At 45.4% G+C, this 17544-nt stretch overlaps 1 protein-coding gene across 1 annotated transcript in view; it reads right to left on the reverse strand.

Annotated features, from left to right (window-relative positions):
• Window positions 1-13912: 13912 nt before the first annotated feature.
• Window positions 13913-17544, reverse strand: part of Gpd1l (glycerol-3-phosphate dehydrogenase 1 like) — a 41391-nt gene continuing 37759 nt past the window's right edge. Inside the window, exon 8 of the mRNA XM_028892990.2 lies at window positions 13913-16595. Coding sequence (XP_028748823.1) covers window positions 16499-16595 — 97 coding nt within the window. The 3' untranslated portion in view covers window positions 13913-16498. The remainder of the gene's footprint in view (window positions 16596-17544) is intronic.

The raw sequence follows: 17544 nt of genomic DNA on the forward strand, positions 1-17544 counted from the left end.
AAGCAGGATGTGTAGAAAATGAGGTAAAAAGCCATGAACCACGTGGCAGAGAGGAGGTAAGAAATATGAGTTAATTAAAATGTAAGAGTTAACTAGTAATAAGCCTGAGCATTTACAATTAATATTAAGTTTCTACGTGATTATTTGGGAGTGGCTGCTGACACAGGAAAACTCTGACTACAGTTATGGAATTTGCCTCCACACCTAAAGAAAGCCGCTGAGGCCAGGCATGTGTCGGGGGTGTCCTTGAATGGAGGCCTAGTAGACAGACCATTGCATGAAGATGTGAAGGTGAAGCCTGGATTGCCTTGGAGACTCCAAGATGTTAGAGATGCCAGAGTCATGCGATACCTGCTAACAGGGAGTGGAACCAGCCCAATAGAGAGTAGTGTGCTGCAGTCAACAAAGCTGAAAGGAGATGGCGATCTGAAGAGCGTTTTGACAACAGACTTGGAGATGCAGAACTTGGAGTTTGCCCAACTGGTTTTCAGTCTTGCTTTGGTCCAGTATTTCCTCATTATGATCCCTTCCCAGGTAATGTATATCCTGTGCCATTATATGTTGGAAATATGTGATCTGCTTTTTGATGTGATTTTACAGGGGATTACAGTTAAGAGGTTGCTTGAATCTCAGAAGAGACTTTGAATTTTGGACTTTTAAACCCTGTTGAGACTGTGATACACTAGGGGGACTTTTGAAGTTGGACGAAATGCATTTTGTATTATGATATTGTTACAAGCTTATGGGGGCCACAGAGTGGAATGTGGGAGTTTGTGACTTTGTAGGAGTGGGTGTGGCCTTGTTGGAGGAAGTGTGTCACTATGGAGGCGGGCTTTGAGGTTTCCTATGCTCAGGATACTGCCCAGTGGACACTGGGTTTGCCTGGATGGACAGAATTCCCTTGGCACTGTGGGACTTTGAGGCCAAGTGGTGACTCGGTTGCCTCATCTGCATCCGCTGATGAATGTGTCATGTCAGATCTTTGCCAAGGTCTCTTCTAGCCCACAGATTCTTTGAGGTTTGTGGAAAAGATAAACAACAGTGAACACTCAAAAACAGGAACAAGAAAAGCCTGTTTTTCTTTCGCTGCTGGTAACTGATACTCCCTGGGCAAGCTGGCTGCCCACACCTGCTGACCATTCCCAGGGCGTCACAGCCAGCAAGCAGAAGGTCACCCTGACTGTGAGAGGGAAGACAGGGTACAAGGTGTCTAAAGCAAAAGTCCTGCTCGTTCCCAAATCCTAAACCAGTGGCTTTGGAGGAGAGACCCAGCCTGTGAGCGCTTTAAAAACAAGCAAAAACCTGCTAGGTGACCCAGATGTGTGGGCAGGTGAGAGCTGCCACTGTGGATCTGAGGGCTGCCTGCCCCTCTTCCCTGGTCTTCCAGTTCCTGCCTGCTCCTCCAGCTGATTGGACCATTGTGAGAAGAGGAGCCAAGTCTGTCAGCCTCTCCTGAGTGAGAACACCCACTTTCCTGGCGAAGCCTGGCATCTGCTGCAGAGGTCACAGGGGGTCACAAGCCAGGGTGGGAGGAGCAGAGGTTGAGGGAAAAATGATCATCGAGGAACACTGAGCAGACAGAGCCAAGCTGACTTGCAGGCCATTGTCCCACCCTGCTTACATTCTAGCTTTCCTAATTCTAGTCTCTTGAGTTTTTGTTTATTCATTTTGTTTCATTCTTTTTTTAAATTTATTTATTTTTATTTCATGTGCATTGGTGTTTTGCCACAGGTGTCGGGTCCCCTGGAACTGGAACTACAGACAGTTGTGAGCTTCCATGTGGGTGCTGGGAATTGAACCCGGGTCCTCTAGGAAGAGCAGTACCTGCTTTTAACTGCTGAGCCATCTCTCCAGCCCCTGTTTCATTCTTAAGACATGATCTTCTGTAGCCCAGGCTGTATCCAAACTTTCCCTGTAGCCAAGGATGACCTTGAGCTCCTGTTATTCTTGCCTTCACACACTGATAGCTGGGTTTATTTATTATTATTATTATTATTATTAATAATTTATTATTATTATTATTATTATTATTATTATTATTCATCATCATCATCATTTGAGACAGGGTCTCTTTATGTATCTATTCCTAGCTATCTTAGAACTTGATCTGTAGACCAGGCTGGCCTCAAACTCAGAGATCCACCTCCTATTGAGGACTGGGATTAAAGGCGTGCGCCACCATGCCTAGCTTTTATAATTTTTTTTTAAGAGAATAAAAGGGGGGGCTAAAGAGAGAGAGAGAGAGATGTCTAGACAATTAAGAGTCTGGCTGGTCTTCCAAAGGAACCAGGTTCAATTTCTAGCACCTGCCTGGTAGCTCATCAGTCTGTAATTTCAATCCTAGGGGATCCAATGCCCTCTTTTGGCCTCCACAAGTACTGCATGCATGTAATGCAAAGATATATAAACATTCACACACATAAAATAAAATAAATAAAATCTCGATTAATAAAATAAGAAGAAGCCTGGCATGGTGACTCATGTCATTGTTCCCAGCACTCAGAAGGCAGGGGCAGGTGGATCTCTTAGTTCAAGACCAGCCTGGTCTACAGAGCAAGTTGGAGACTCAAGCACCCAGGCCATCAGAAAGAAAAACAAACAAAACATTAAATAAGAAATAAGTAGAAGAAAAGACAATGATTGGTTACCTCTATAGCATTCCTGTCCTATTGTCCCAGAAGGCACACCATCTTGCCTGACAGTTCAGCGTTGTAGCATACTAGGAAGCTAACTAGCAGGGAGAAGATCTCCAAGACAGATGCACCTTGATTTCTCTATGCCTTGCAGCCAAAGTGTATGGTGTCTTTATCAATTGGGTCTTGCCTCCTGGTTCTGGTAAGCAGCCAAGAGCAATAGCAAAAGTCTTCAGTATTTTTGGAGGCCTCTGGAACCTCCCTGACCAACAACTTATAGAGAGGTATCACACACTTGGCACGGAGATTTTTGTCTAATAACCCATGGCTTCTGGGAATAGCACTATCTACCCATGCAGGGTACTTCTCTTTAATGCTGCTAAAAGTGTGTGTGTGATACACACACACACACACACACACACACAATATACGTGTGCGCGCACACACATATAGTTTGTTTGAGACAGGGTCTCACTGTGTAGTCGTGGCTGGCCTGGAATTCACAGGGATCTGCCTGTTTCTGCCTTCCATGTGTGGGGATTAAAGGTATGCACCACCAAACCAGGTTAAATTACATACTTTTAAGTTATCTTACAGAGTAGGAGGTTTCAATAAAGCTTTTAATACATCTTTACCCATGAGCAAGCACACATGGGTCAGACTTGGGATGTGATCAGAAGGCACAGGACCAGCAAATTAAGCAAAGGTATTTGTTCTGAGACAGGATCTCCGGCAGCCTCTTCCAATTGCTGGGATTACTCCCTAACGCCTGGGTTTGTGCTTCTCTGGGAGCGGAACCCAAGCTTCACGCTACTGGGTACATTCCACCAACTCAGCCCCATCCCCAGCCCGAGCGAGGAATTAAAAGCGGGGGCTGCGGAGATGCTCTGGTGGGTAGAGTGCTTTCTATACAGCGGAGGTCCCGAGCTCAGGCCCCCAGCATAGATCTAGAGTGCCAGGCAGGGGTGGTAGTTGTGCCCGCATGCCTAGCTCTGAAAGGCAGGTGCTCATTGGCCAGCCGGCCTAGCCAATCAGGGAAGCTCCAGGTTCCATGGGAGGTACTGACTCGGAAAGTAAGGCCAGGGAGATGGCACACAAACCTGACGGCTTGAGGTCAAACCCTAAAACCCACCATGGAAGGAGAGGACCGGCTCTGCTCTCATACAAACATCATATACACGTGCAAAAATAATAATAAACGAAGTGAAAATGAAGGTACAGAAAGGTAGAGCAAGCCACCTGACATTCACCTTTGCCCCCTCAGGCACCTAGACAGGCATGTGCATGGACACAGGTACACACAGCTGGGCTGTGATGCCTACCAATGAGAAGGCCTGGCTGGCTGCCATTGGTCAGAGCTTGTCACCCAGGAGAGCTGTGAGCCGCCAGGCAACCAAGGGTCTTTGCTCTCACACGAGTGCCTATCTAGGGTTGCACGGGTTTTAGAATGCCGCTTTAGGTCATAGGAACAGGCCCCGATTCAAGATTCAGGAGGTGCCACAAACACCAGAGAATTAACACTTGGTGGCTGGAAAATAAAGCTGGGCTCCTTGGCCCCGTAAGAGAGAAGCAGATCGAGTGAGCAGCCCGGCCAGCCAGCGGCTGCTGGCAGGAACCCGAGAGGTTATCGGACACCTGGGAGGGAGCACCCTCCCTGGTGTGCATTTCAGTGACCTCTGCGCCTTTGATTCTTAGTGGTCACTGGTTCCTGAGTCAAGGCGACACAGCTTTAGAGGTGCCTTAGGGACCACAGCCAGAGAGTGTGGCTTGAGCCAGTAATGATAGAATTCAGAAAACAAATCTGTCCTCCTTCAATTTCCTTTGTTATTTTTAAATTATTTCATGTGTGTGACTGTTTTGTCTGAATGTATGCCAATGTACAACTTGGATGTAGTGCCTACAGAAGCTGGGAGAAGGTACTGGATTCCCTGGAATTGGAGTTAACACATTTGTGAACAATCATGTGGATGCTGGGAATTTGAACTCAGGTCCTCTGGAAGAGCAGCCAGTGCTTTTAACCAATGAGCCATCTCTCCAGCCCCTGTATACATATTTTAAAATTAAAGTTTTTTGAGGCAGAGTCTCACCATGTAGCCCTGGCTGGCCCAGATCACACCATATAGACCAGGCTGGCCTCAACACCTAGTGATCCACCTACTTCTGCCTTCTAGGTGCTGGGATTAAAGATGTGTGCCACATCACCAGGCAGGGCATATTTTTAAATGTTTTTAAAATATTAATTTTACTTCATGTGCTTGTGCATTTGTAGGTGAGAATATAAGAGTTGGTGTCTTTTAAAACACAGATTCACGGATCAGTACAGAGCTAGCTTTCTCTGCATGGTGGTTTTTCTTCGGAGGGTTGTTATTTTTTAAGCTTTTATTCATGTGTATGTTGTCTGCTGAGCACTCCGCCATCCCCTGCCCGTCCGTGTCTTGTCTTCTCTCCCTTGTTAGTTCCCTTCCTAGATGGTTTAATTCCACTCTCATGTCCTGCACATATATAGGATTTTATGCACCTGTGGAAAACCTAGACATCACAAAAAAGAGAAAGCATGCTGTCTCAGCTCCTTTTCCTGACTCAGCACCTTAAGGGAGAAAGGGCTTATTTGCTTACATGTGGAGGTTACAGCCCAGTGTGGTAGGGCATCTGGTTATACTGCATCCACAGCCTGGAAGCAGAGAGTGATGAACGTTTGCACTCACCCCCACTTTCTCCCTTCTGTGCAGTCTAGGATCCCAGTCCAGGGGATGACGCCACCCACAGTAGATGGATCTTCTCACCTCAACACGAGCAGGAGGAAACCTCAGGGGACCATCTTCAGGTGATTCTAACCTCATCAAGTTGATAATTGAGATTTAACCATCACACATGACATGTACCTTCCTGATTCCCCTAATTCTAAAAATCACCTTCAACTGTGGGCCTGGGGCATGCTACAATGTCATCCTTGACAGGTGGAGCACAGGTTTGTAAGTGATAAGGGGACAGAGACAAGCCCCTCAGGACAGGGAGGCACTCCTATCTGTGAGGTAATTACTATAGCTATTGCTGTAAGATTCCAATGACAGGTCAGAGGACACACACACACACACATACACACACACACACAAAAACACAAAACAAAAACAGAAACAGAACAAAAACAAAAACTAACAAACAAAAGACAAGAAGCCAGTGCATGGGGAAAAAAAATCTTCAGAGGATCTAGAGAGATGGCTCAGTGGTTAAGAGCACTGACTGCTCTTCAGAGGATTCAGGTTCAGTTCCCAGCACTAACATCGCGATTCATAACCTTGTGTAACCGTGTGTAACTCCAGTTACAGGGGATCTGATGCTCTTTTCTGAATTCCAAGGCAAAACATTCAGAGAGATGGTGTTACACACTATTCTCCAAGCTGAACCAGCTGACATCTTCATGAATTCAGCTGTGCCTCCTTGCAAAGGGTCATCACAGCTGGGTTTGCTGAGTTTACATTCCCTTGTATGAGGAAGTGACAGAGAGGGTCATGGGACTGTCGCTTGAATATTCCAACATTCCTCCCAACGAGTTGTGTCTGATTCTGCCCTCATTGGACACCACCTCAGGGTTTCGGGGAGGGCCTAAAGTGTCTAGGCTGGGAGGAACCAGGGAAAGGGGCTCCATTTGCACAGCTCTGGGGGTCATCATCCACTCTGGTGCAGACCAGCAGCTGCCTTAGGGCCATCCACGCTCCCGCTCCCACTCAGAGCCCTCGGCCCCTGCTCTGAAAATCAGCCTGATAAACTCACCGGTCCCCCAGGAAGAGGAAGGCCAAGGCTTACTGTGTCACACTCACATCCCAGACCGCATATGGCGAGGGAGGGAGTGGACTGACGCCTGTAGCCGCAATCTCTTCCTTAGTGGAGATAAGATAAGGCTGGGCTTTATTTAAAGAGACAAACTGAGGTGTCTACCTAATGTTTACTCTTACTGTGTGTGATCTCTTGGCAAGAGTGAGGAAGTTGTTTTGGGTAAACACTGTTAAATGTAGTAGCCATGCCCCACAGAGCACATTTGTGAACTAGATACTGAAAATAAACCAAAAAAATACCTAGCATGTCTTTGGCAAGCTGCCTTCCAAGGCCCTGGCTGTATTTTCTTGCAGACACAGGAACCTTTGTCTTCAGAATTCTAAGTCCCCATTCACCAGCAGAGGTCAAGGTGGGATGGTAGAAAAAAGGCCATCATGCTCTGGTTCCTCAGTAAAGGTCATGTGGACTCCTCTCCAAGAGCCGTTTAGTCAGGTGTTTTAGTTTTGTTTTGAGACAGGGTCACAGCCCAGGCTGGCCCTGAATTTGCTATATAGCCAAGGATAAACTTATTTATATATCATGTGTATGTCTTCATGCATGCATGTATGTATGTCACAACATGCCTGTGGAGGTCAGAGGACAACTTTGGGGAGTAGGTGGGTTCTGGGAAATAAACTGAAGTCAGCAAATGCCCTTACCCATGAGCAATCTTTCACCTTGACCTTGAATTTCTGTCTGTCTTGATGAGATCACAGGCGTGCACCACCATGCCTGGTTTCTGTGGTTCTGGGGATGGAACCCAGGGCTTCACAGACGCCAAACACTCCTCTACCAAAAGAGCTACATCCTCAGCTTGGGCTTTATTTGTTGAGACAGTGTTTAGCTGTGTAGTCCAGGTTGCTCTCAGATTTGCAGTGGTCTTTCTGCCTCAGTTTCCCGGATGCTGGGATGACTGGAATTTGTCTTAGGAGCTCCTAGGCCTGGCTGTTCAATGATATTACCTGGAGGAGACTTGAAAACCAGCTGAGCTGGAATCCATGTTATACTACAGAAACCAAAACCTCCGAAGGTGACTGTGATGTTTAGGTTTTTGTTTGTTTGTTTCTCAAGACAGGGTTTCTCTGTGTAGCCCTGGCCATCCTGGAACTTACTTTGTAGACAAGACTGGCCTCCAAGTCAGAGATTCACCTGCCTGTGTCTCCCAAATGCTGGGATTAAAGGTGTGCATCACTACTATCCCAGCATATTTAGTGTTATTTGTCAACTTGACACAATCTAGAGTCACCTGAGAAGGGAATCTCAATGAGAAATTGTTGTAGAACATTGTTACATTCTTTAATGCTTGGAACATTTGTTTAGTGATGCAAAGATGTGTTGCATTCCTTTATGTTGTATTTAACTCTGTGAAGCTGTGTTACTGTGCCTGCCTAAAACACCTGATTGGTCTAATAAAGAGCGACAGTCAATAGCGAGGCAGGAGAAAGGATAGGTGGGGCTGGCAGGCAAAGATAAATAGGAGAAATCTGGGAAAGAAAGGAAGGAAGAACAAGAAGAGGAGGAGAGGAGGGTGCTAAGGGCCAGCCATCCAGCCACCCAGCCACCCAGCCACCCAGCCACCCAGCCACCCAGCCAGCCATGGAGTAAGAGTGAAAGTAAGATGCACAGAAGTAAGAGAAGGTGAAAGCCCAGAGGCAAAAGGTAGATGGGATAATTTCAGAAAATCTGGCTAGAAACCAGCCAAGCTAAGGCTGGGCATTCATAAGAAAGAATAAGCCTCCGTGTACAATTTATTTGGGAGCTGGGTGGCGCCTCCCCCCAACCCCCAAAAAAAAGAGCCAAAGAATAAAACAGCCAACAACAAGGAATTGATCAGGTGGCCTGTGGACATGTCTGTAGGAAATTATTTTATTGTGTTAATTGAGGCAACAAGACTTGCCCACTATGGGTGGCACCATTCCCTGGGGGGGGGGGTCCTGAACTGTGTTAAGAGGGGAGAAAGCCAGCCGAGTCCAGGCATGTGTGCATTAATTCCTTGCTCTCTGCTCTTGACTGTGTATATAATGTGACTAGCTCTTTCACGTTTCTGCCACTGTGACTCCCCTGCTGTAATGGGCTGTAACTTGGAACCACGAACTGAAATAAATCCTTTCTCCCTTCAGTTGCTTTTGTCAGGGTGTTTTATTATAGCAACAGAGAAGACTAAGATGTTGACCATTAACCCTGTTCACAAATCTTCCTGGGTGACTTCCGTGTGCAGCAGTGTGAGAAGTGGGGCTAGAGACCAAGCCAGAGATGTCTTAGAGATCAGTGGCCACTCTGGACCAGGTGTGGGCATTGGTTACAGTCTGTGTACCTGGACTTCGTGCTGCAGACCTAGAAAGGAAGCCTCAGGATGGCAGGAAGGGTCTCAGGTTGACTTCTGTAGTTCTGGGGACTGGATGGGACAGGGCCTCAGCAGTAGAGGATAGCTCAAAGCTTTTTGATCATTGGGGTCAAAACTGTTTTTGTAGGTGGATGTGGTGGTACTTGCCTGTAATACCAGCACTTATGGAGGCTGAGGCAGGAAGGTCTGAGGCCAGCCTGGACTAGATAGTAAGTTCTAGGCAAACTATGGCTACATAGTGAGACCCTGTCCAAAAAAAAAAAAAAAAAAATACAATTTCAGTTACATTTTTTATAGATATTGCTGAAACTGATGAATGGGTAGCTAAAGGGCATAGTCTCTTTTGAGGTTATGGAAATGTTTGAAAATGGTGCTGTGCTGGCTACATTTATGTCAACTTGACAAAAACTGGAGTCATTGGTGAGGAGGGAGCTGCAGTTGAGAAAACGCCCCCATAAGATCAGGCTGCATGCCAGGCGGTGGTGGTGCACACCTCTCTGAGTTCGAGGCCAGCTTGGTCTACAGAGTGAGTTATAGGACAGCCAGGGCTACACTTAGAAACCCTGTCTCAAACAAACAAACAAACAAACAAACAAACAAACAAACAAACACCCAAACAAACAAACAAACAAAAAATCAGGCTGTAGGCAAGCCTGTAGGGTATTTTCTTAATTAGTGACTGATGGGGGAGGACCCAGTACATTGTGGGTGGGGCCACCCCTGGGCTGGTGGTCCCGGGGTTCTATAAGAAAGCAGGCTGAACAAGCTGTGGGGAGCAAGCCAGAAAGCAGAACCCTTCTGTGGCCTCTGCATCAGCTCCTGCCTTCAGGTTCCTGCCCTGTTTGAGTTCTTGCCCTGACTTTCTTTGGTGATGAACATTGGAAGCATAAGCCAAATAAACCCTTTCCTGCCCAGCTTGCTTTGGTCATGGTGTTTATAACAGCAATAGTAACCTTAACCAAGAGAGGTATTAAAGATCAATGAGTTGTATATGTGAACTGTATATCCTAATACAGCTGTTTAAAATTACTGATTGGCAGAACACACAAGCTACAAGAGAAATCAAATATACAAAGAATTTATATTTTACAGATTTTTGTGAGTTTGAGACCAGCCTGGTCTACATAGACCTGATATCAAAACGAAGGAGGAGGAGGAGAAGGAGGAGAAGGAGAAGGAGGAGAAGGAGAAGGAGGAGTGTTGCTGGAGGGCTTCTCTCCAGGTTCCCCAAGCCCCGCAGTCCCACAATCCACTTATAAAATAATCACTCAGACGCTTATATCACTTATAAACTGTATGGCCGTGGCAGGCTTCTTGCTAACTGTTCTTTTATCTTAAATTAACCAATTTTTATAAATCTATACCTTGCCACGTGGCTGGTGGCTTACCAGAGTCTTTACATGCTGCTTGTCCTGGCGGTGGCTGCAGTGTCTCTTCCTCAGCCTTCCGCTTCCCAGAATTCTCCTCTCTCCTTGTCCCACCTACTTCCTGCCTGGCCACCTACTTCCTGCCTGGTCACTGGCCATCAGTGTTTTATTTATATAGAATGATGTCCACAGCACTTCCCCTTTTCTTCTAATTATTTTGGCCACTCCACGTAGTTAAAAGGATATTTATTTAATGGCGTAACTCACAAATTTTTTTTTTTTTTTTGGTTTTTCGAGACAGGGTTTCTCTGTGTAGTTTTGCGCCTTTCCTGGAGCTCACTTGGTAGCCCAGGCTGGCCTCGAACTCACAGCGATCCGCCTGGCTCTGCCTCCCGAGTGCTGGGATTAAAGGCGTGCGGCACCACTGCCCGGCGTAACTCACAAATTAAGTAATGGGTAGGTCGCAGGGTCTGGGGAAGGTGTAACGCAGTCCAGCGGTGTTCTCCGGAGCTCTGCACAGTCAATCTCCACCGGTCAGTGTCCCGGCACCGAGAGAGCACCCAGAGAGAGCGCTGGCCCATCCAGCTCTCGGGTCCCCAGGCGCCTCCCCTCGCCCCGCCTCGTAGGCGTGACAATTGCCAGAGTCTCAATGGGGGTTGGAACTTCCAGAACCAAGCTGGAATGGCTACCCACTACATCTCCCCCTTTTTGTCTAAATAAGAAGGTTCTAAACTAATACAAGACTATATTCAAAGGAATGGTTATCAAATATTGTCCAGAAATAATGAGAGATAATGACCCAGATATGATGTAATTACAACCAATGCAAACAATATCAAGCAAGAAACACATACTAAAATCCAGAGAAGTATAGAGCATAGGTAAACAGCATGTTATAAAGATCATTCAAAGGTGTCCTATCCTAAAGAACCTGAATCTAATACTTAATATGTTCTATCTAAGATATTATATATACTAAGTTGTAACTATAACTGCTAGTCTTCAATCCCATCAAAGACCTGAGAAGGAACATAATGGTACCTGAGAAATGGTAGATGGATGCAAGCAACTTTCGGGAATCTTGCAAGAGTAGACCAATACAGCTGGCAGCCTGGATAGTCACCTAATGTTTCTCAGCATTGTTGGTGCATTCAAATTGGCTACAGGCCTAGAGTATCTGACAGACCATTTTCAGAAGCAGGAATTCTGAAAGACCATCTTACCCTGTCTTGGCAGAGTACAGTGGTCGCTTTCCTTGTGTCCCGCTTGTCCAGGAAGGACAGCATTGCACTTGTATTGTCAGCCATCAAGGCAAGGGCAATTCTTTGCCCAGTAGGCCATTTTGTGCCAAGAAGACAAACTTCCAAATGGAAATGTCTTAGAAGTCCAACATTCTCTAGGGATCAATTGGTGCTGCCAGGAGCAATTGTGTCTCACGTCAACAGAATTTTAAGTTATTTAAATGCCATATTCTCTAGGTCTATGAAGTGTTTGAAGATTACCTATCTATCTGAAATATATCTATGTATACCTAGAAGACTTAACTAACATGGCTACAAATATGATTATCATAGATGACTAATTATTAATCTATTTTTAATTATTCATTACAATTTTAAATGAGTTAAACATAATACCTTAAACAAGAATAGAAATATATATATATACAGTATAACAAAATTAACTTCAAGTTTGTATCAATAAACTAAAATTTATACCAATGTAAAACATTTTAAACATAAACTAAAATCTATACCAATGTAAAACATTTTAAACAAGCTGTTCTTTAAAAGTAGGTTCATTAATCTACCCTTTTATCTTATCATCTCCATATCCTCCTATATATCTATATCATATCCCCTTTTCTTTTTTAGAAAGAGATCACATTTATAATCAACCTGTTTTAAATAAAAATATTGGTTTTTCTCTGTCCCACACCAGAGGGCTCTTCTGATGTGGGACAAAAGAATCTCTTAACCATTTTTTTTTTTAATATGTCTGTTTAGAGTAGCAATTCTCTCTAACAGTTTATTTTTTTTCTAGCTCTCTTACTACTTCTGCTAGCTGTATTTATAGCAAAGAAATTTTAGGCTATTATCTTAGGCTGTATTGTGGAGCAGTTGCTTGAAACCGTTTGATTTATCATCTGGCATGGTGTCATCGATATCTTTCATTTGCTGTCAACCTGATGTATCTTAATATGGAACAAATCCATAGCTCTGGCTTTCTGTGGAAACAAAAGCAGAACCTCTTTCAAAGCAACATATCCTTAAATCCAAATTTTGAAGTCAAGTTACTTTAAAATATACATATTGGTTTAATTCAACATCTTTTTTGATCAAATGTTTTTTTGCAGTTAAAAATCCCAAAGACAACACAATCCAGATTGTCTGTGTAATATTCATCTTTACGTGGCTTTTTACATTAATTTTTTTGTCTCTTTCAAGCCTACGTAAATTTTACACACATTGTGAACGATTTTATCTGAATCAGTCTTTTTGTGAGCCTATTGCTTTAAACTGCATCCTTCTAAGCCTGAAACAGCTTCCCAACACGGCAGTGGTACATTTTCCGCCAGATCTGGGAGTCATCAAGTCTCAGAAATAGTGGGCCTAAGCTTTTATCAAAGCAGCGTGTAGCCCAGAAACCTCTTTTTTTTTTTTTTTTTTTTTTTTTTTTTAAATACTAGTAAAGACTAAATCTACCACACAGCGTAATGTGCCGCTGGCAGACACCTCATTTCTGCCATACTGCCGGTCAAACTCACACGCCAGGAACCCGCCAGTGTTCAAACCTGTGTTTTGCGGCGTCTAGCTGCCCGTATGAAACATGAAGCAGGAACCTGGTTTTGGCTCTGTTTAGAATTGGTTATTAAATATTATCAGGTTTAAGGTGGAAACTCGAGCCGTTGGGCGCCATTTGTTGCTGGAGGGCTTCTCTCCAGGTTCCCCAAGCCCCGCAGTCCCACAATCCACTTATAAAATAATCACTCAGACGCTTATATCACTTATAAATTGTATGGCCGTGGCAGGCTTCTTGCTAACTGTTCTTTTATCTTAAATTAACCAATTTTTATAAATCTATACCTTGCCACGTGGCTGGTGGCTTACCAGAGTCTTTACATGCTGCTTGTCCTGGCGGTGGCTGCAGTGTCTCTTCCTCAGCCTTCCGCTTCCCAGAATTCTCCTCTCTCCTTGTCCCACCTACTTCCTGCCTGGCCACCTACTTCCTGCCTGGTCACTGGCCATCAGTGTTTTATTTATATAGAATGATATCCACAGCAGAGGAGGAGGAGGGGGGGCAAAACAATGACCACATACTGAAAAGGAGGAAAAAAATAAAAACAGAGCTGGGCATGGTGGTACATGCCTGTAATCCCAGCTCCTGGGTGGTAGAGACAGAAGGACCAGGAAAGCCACCTTCAGCTGTGTAGTAAGTTCGAGACTAACCTGAGCTACATGAAACTCTGTCCCATAAAACCAAGAAGAGAGTTCAGAGAGATGCTCAGCAGTTAAGAGCACTGACTGTCCTTCCAGAGGACCTGGGTTTACTGAGTACCAAGGGTGATTCCTAGCACCCACATGGTGGCTCCTAACCATCTGTAACCACAGGGGATCCAGTGCCCTCTTCTGGTCAGAGGGCACTAGGCACCCTCATGGTGCACAGACATACATGCAGGCAAAACACCCATACACAAAAAATGCAATAATAAAATAATTTATAAAAACAAAAAAGAAGAAAAATAGGCTCCATGGTACAGGTCTGAGAGGTTGTATTTATTAAACCAAGCCTTTCAATTATTCATCCACCTACAGTCCATAGAAGTCCACAGAGGTCCATATACGACACATATACAGTACATATGGAAGTAAGAGGCTAGCCAATCAGAACTGGCAGAGAAAACTGGACACTGCCACCGCATCACAGCACCCCCCTTAGCCAGCTGTTAAAACACGAGAAGGCTGGCTCAGCTCCAGCCCCGGCAGTGGATTTCCAGAGGTTTGTCCCAAACTGTGGGGGGGAGGAGAGTAGCAAGGCAATAGTTTAGTTTTACATCCACAGATTGAGCATCTAATCTAGGTGTCTCTGTTCCTATTGCCACAGCTCATACGAAACACCAGTCAGCAGGTGGTTACAAAAATAGAGAACTCATAGAGTGATGCTTCTGGCTATCAGAGCGCAAACCTAAACTGACCTGTTTCCATCACGAGTGGACTGTGATAAGCACATCAGCTGACTTCAGGTCAGTAAGGGGCATTCAGGAGGGAAAGAAGGAAGGTCCGGAAGTACAAGGCCTAGAAGTGGGTGTCAATGAGGATGTAAAGGAGGATGCAAAACACAAGATGTTAACAATTCCTCATTATCCTACTTTGTAGACACCACAGTAGCTTACAGCCCTTTGGATATCTTAAAAAGTAACTCTTCGTTACCTATGTACAAATTTTTAAAAAGATCCGCCAGGAGACAAGAAAAGAATTGATTGACAGCATCGTTATGAAAACTGAAATTTTCAGCTGTGTGCCTCCATAGACTTTTAGGTATGGGACTCTACAATGCTCCAAAAGTCTTTTTGGATAGTTTAAAAATTCCCTTAAAAATGTATTTTTACAATCATTTCGGTTATATAAAGGGTGATGAGTGGGGTGGAGGTACCAAACCCAGGATGAGGGAGAGGAAAATCTCACAAGCACATGACTGTATGGCATTCGTACATTCACCCTCACGGGTTGCCTAATTTTTAAATAAAGATATCATCATTCACATTCTAATTCTAGAATCCAAAGCACTTACTCCAGATAGTGTGCGTGTCAGGGAGGTTGACCTCACATTATCTGCCCTTGACCTTGTTACCTGAAGGCTTCCTCAAGGATGCAGAAAGTTCAGAAACTACAATCCCAGTTACTCAGGAGACAGAGGCAAGAAGCTGACAAGTTTGAGGCCAGCCCAGGCTACAGAGAACAAACTGGCACAGGCAGTTAGCCATGCTACTTTCCTGTGGGCAGTGAGGGGCACCTCACTCTGTAGCAGTCTTCTCTAGACGTTTTGGCTGATACTCTGGCCTAAGTGTTGGGGATTTGTTAGCTTAGTAGGGTCTATGGAGGCCCTGGCCCCCAGGCTAGAGCTAGGAAAGATACAGAGGCAACTTTTCCCAAACTCACCTGGCTGTTCCGGGGCCACCTGGAACAGCCAGATGACTACGGGACACGTGCCTCCTAAAGAACATTGTTCAATGAAGGCCATGCTAAAGCAGATTCTCTCAGGCAGTGACTTTCCGACTGTAGTGAGCATCAGAAACACATGGGAGGCATGTTGAAACACAGGGGCCATTCTTGAGGCCCGGGAACCCACTTTCCTAAGAGTGTAATGACCCTGCTGGATTGGGGACATCACTTGGAGTAGTGACCTTCCTCGAGACTCTTTGCCCTACAAATCTTGAAGGCAAGAAGCACTCCTGTGGCCTCAGGAAAGGCTGCATGTAGCATTCCTACAAAGTTAGCTAGAAATCAAAGAGGCCCAGTGACATTCTAGCAGGTCCCATCCTGGAGGGATGGAGGAATGTGTACTAGGCTCCTGTCCATGTCCCTAGGCGACCAGGGACAGCTGTGGCTTCTTATGTGAGGAGTGACAGTGGCCCCTTTCAAGGTTCCATGAGTCCGAAGTGACACATGCCAAAAAGTCCCACCTAGCAAAGAGCACGATAAAGTGTCTGTCCCCAGGAGGATGTGCTGGTCACTGCAGGGAAGCATCCTTCCTCTGCCACTGCTGAGTCTGTGTTATACCCATTCTGCCCATTCTGGCAGCGAGTGAAGAGGAAAGAGGCAAGAAATGTGGCATCTTTATCAGGAAGAAATGTGTAAGTGGATTATCTAATTAAAACACCTGATTGTTAAGCGATCAACCCACAATCCAAAAAGTTGGCTGGGTAACTGTATCAGAGAGAAAAAAAACCAATTCCTCCCTCTACTCACATACAAATGAGTCACAGCCACAAAATTCATAAAATTCAGCTGAGTTAGTTCCACCCTCACAAGCTGCCCTAGTGGGGAGATTTCAAATGTGATCATTAAAATAGACACCTGATTTGGGTTCAGAGACACACCCACAGAATGAGAAAAGAGCACACTTACACACACACACACACACACACACACACACACACACACACACACTCCGTCTCAGCCAGTGAAGTGCCTCTCTCAGCAGAGGATCAAAGCTGTAGCAATCTGTATGTGTTCAGGGTCAGAGTACAGTTCAGCAGGGATCTCACTGCCAAGCCCTGGTTTTCTGGGTGATCCCACAATGGGCAAGGCTGTTCCCTGCTGGCTGCTGCCCGATTCCTTTCAGATGTGCTCTGGGTGGCTCTGCAGACAGGACAGCATCTCTGTGACAGGCCTGCCTTCATAGCAGATCTGATACACGGCTGTGAAGAGGGGAAACCTGGAGGGGTAGGAAGGGAAGAACGTGTTAGGAGTGAGTTCATTTGTGTGTGTGTGTGTGTGTGTGTGTGTGTGTGTGTGTGTGTGTGCGCGTGTGCGCAGACCATAGCACAACTGATACCGTGATGAAAGCACACTTTATGCCCAGAAACCCAGCACACAGGCAGCATCACCTGCCAATGAGAACAAAAACCTAACCCATCCAAGTCCGTAGTTCTGGGAGAGCTCCTAAATGTACTAACCTTGCCTTTTGGCTCCTGTAGTTGTGATTCTGACTAACTGAGGTGTCCCAACCCACGATATGATTTTTGTGCTTAAAAACTCACCCCTGAGAAGGGCTCAGGGCTGCACTGGGATCCTGAACACCCAACATAGTCACCAGTTGGCTAATAAAGACTTCCTATTGGCCTAAACCCATGTCTGAGTAGTCTTCTCTGGTGGATTCCATACAACATGTACCTGCAGATATGTACTTATGTACATGTGTGCAGAGGTCAGAAGACAACTTTGAGTGTTGTCTTTGGTATGTTTATTTAAGACAGGGTCTCACTACGTAGTCTTGACTGGCCTAAAACCTAGAAATCTTCTTACTTCTGCCTTCCTGAATACTGGCGTTAGAGGTGTGAGCCACCATGCCTGGTCCACGTTCTGTGTGAAATGTGACTTTGTGCACTTCCTGTGTGGAGGGAAGTGCATAGACTAGAGTAGCCATGGCTGGCAATCATTGTAACCACCTGCCCCCTCCAGTCTCTGGCAGCTAGGTCTCCCCTCTCTAGAATTAGGGGTGGTTAATGGTCTGGTCCCTGAGTGCACCCCTCCAGGCTTTGAGTGATTGATCCCTATTCTTTAGCACTATTGGGAGGTGCTGGAACCTTGAAGACATAGGACCTGAGGGGAGGAAGTGAGGTCATTGCGGGGTAGGTCCCTTGAATGGGATCCTGGGGACCTTC

Source organism: Peromyscus leucopus, chromosome 7 (genome assembly GCF_004664715.2).
Source record: "Peromyscus leucopus breed LL Stock chromosome 7, UCI_PerLeu_2.1, whole genome shotgun sequence".
NCBI lineage: Eukaryota > Metazoa > Chordata > Mammalia > Rodentia > Cricetidae > Peromyscus > Peromyscus leucopus.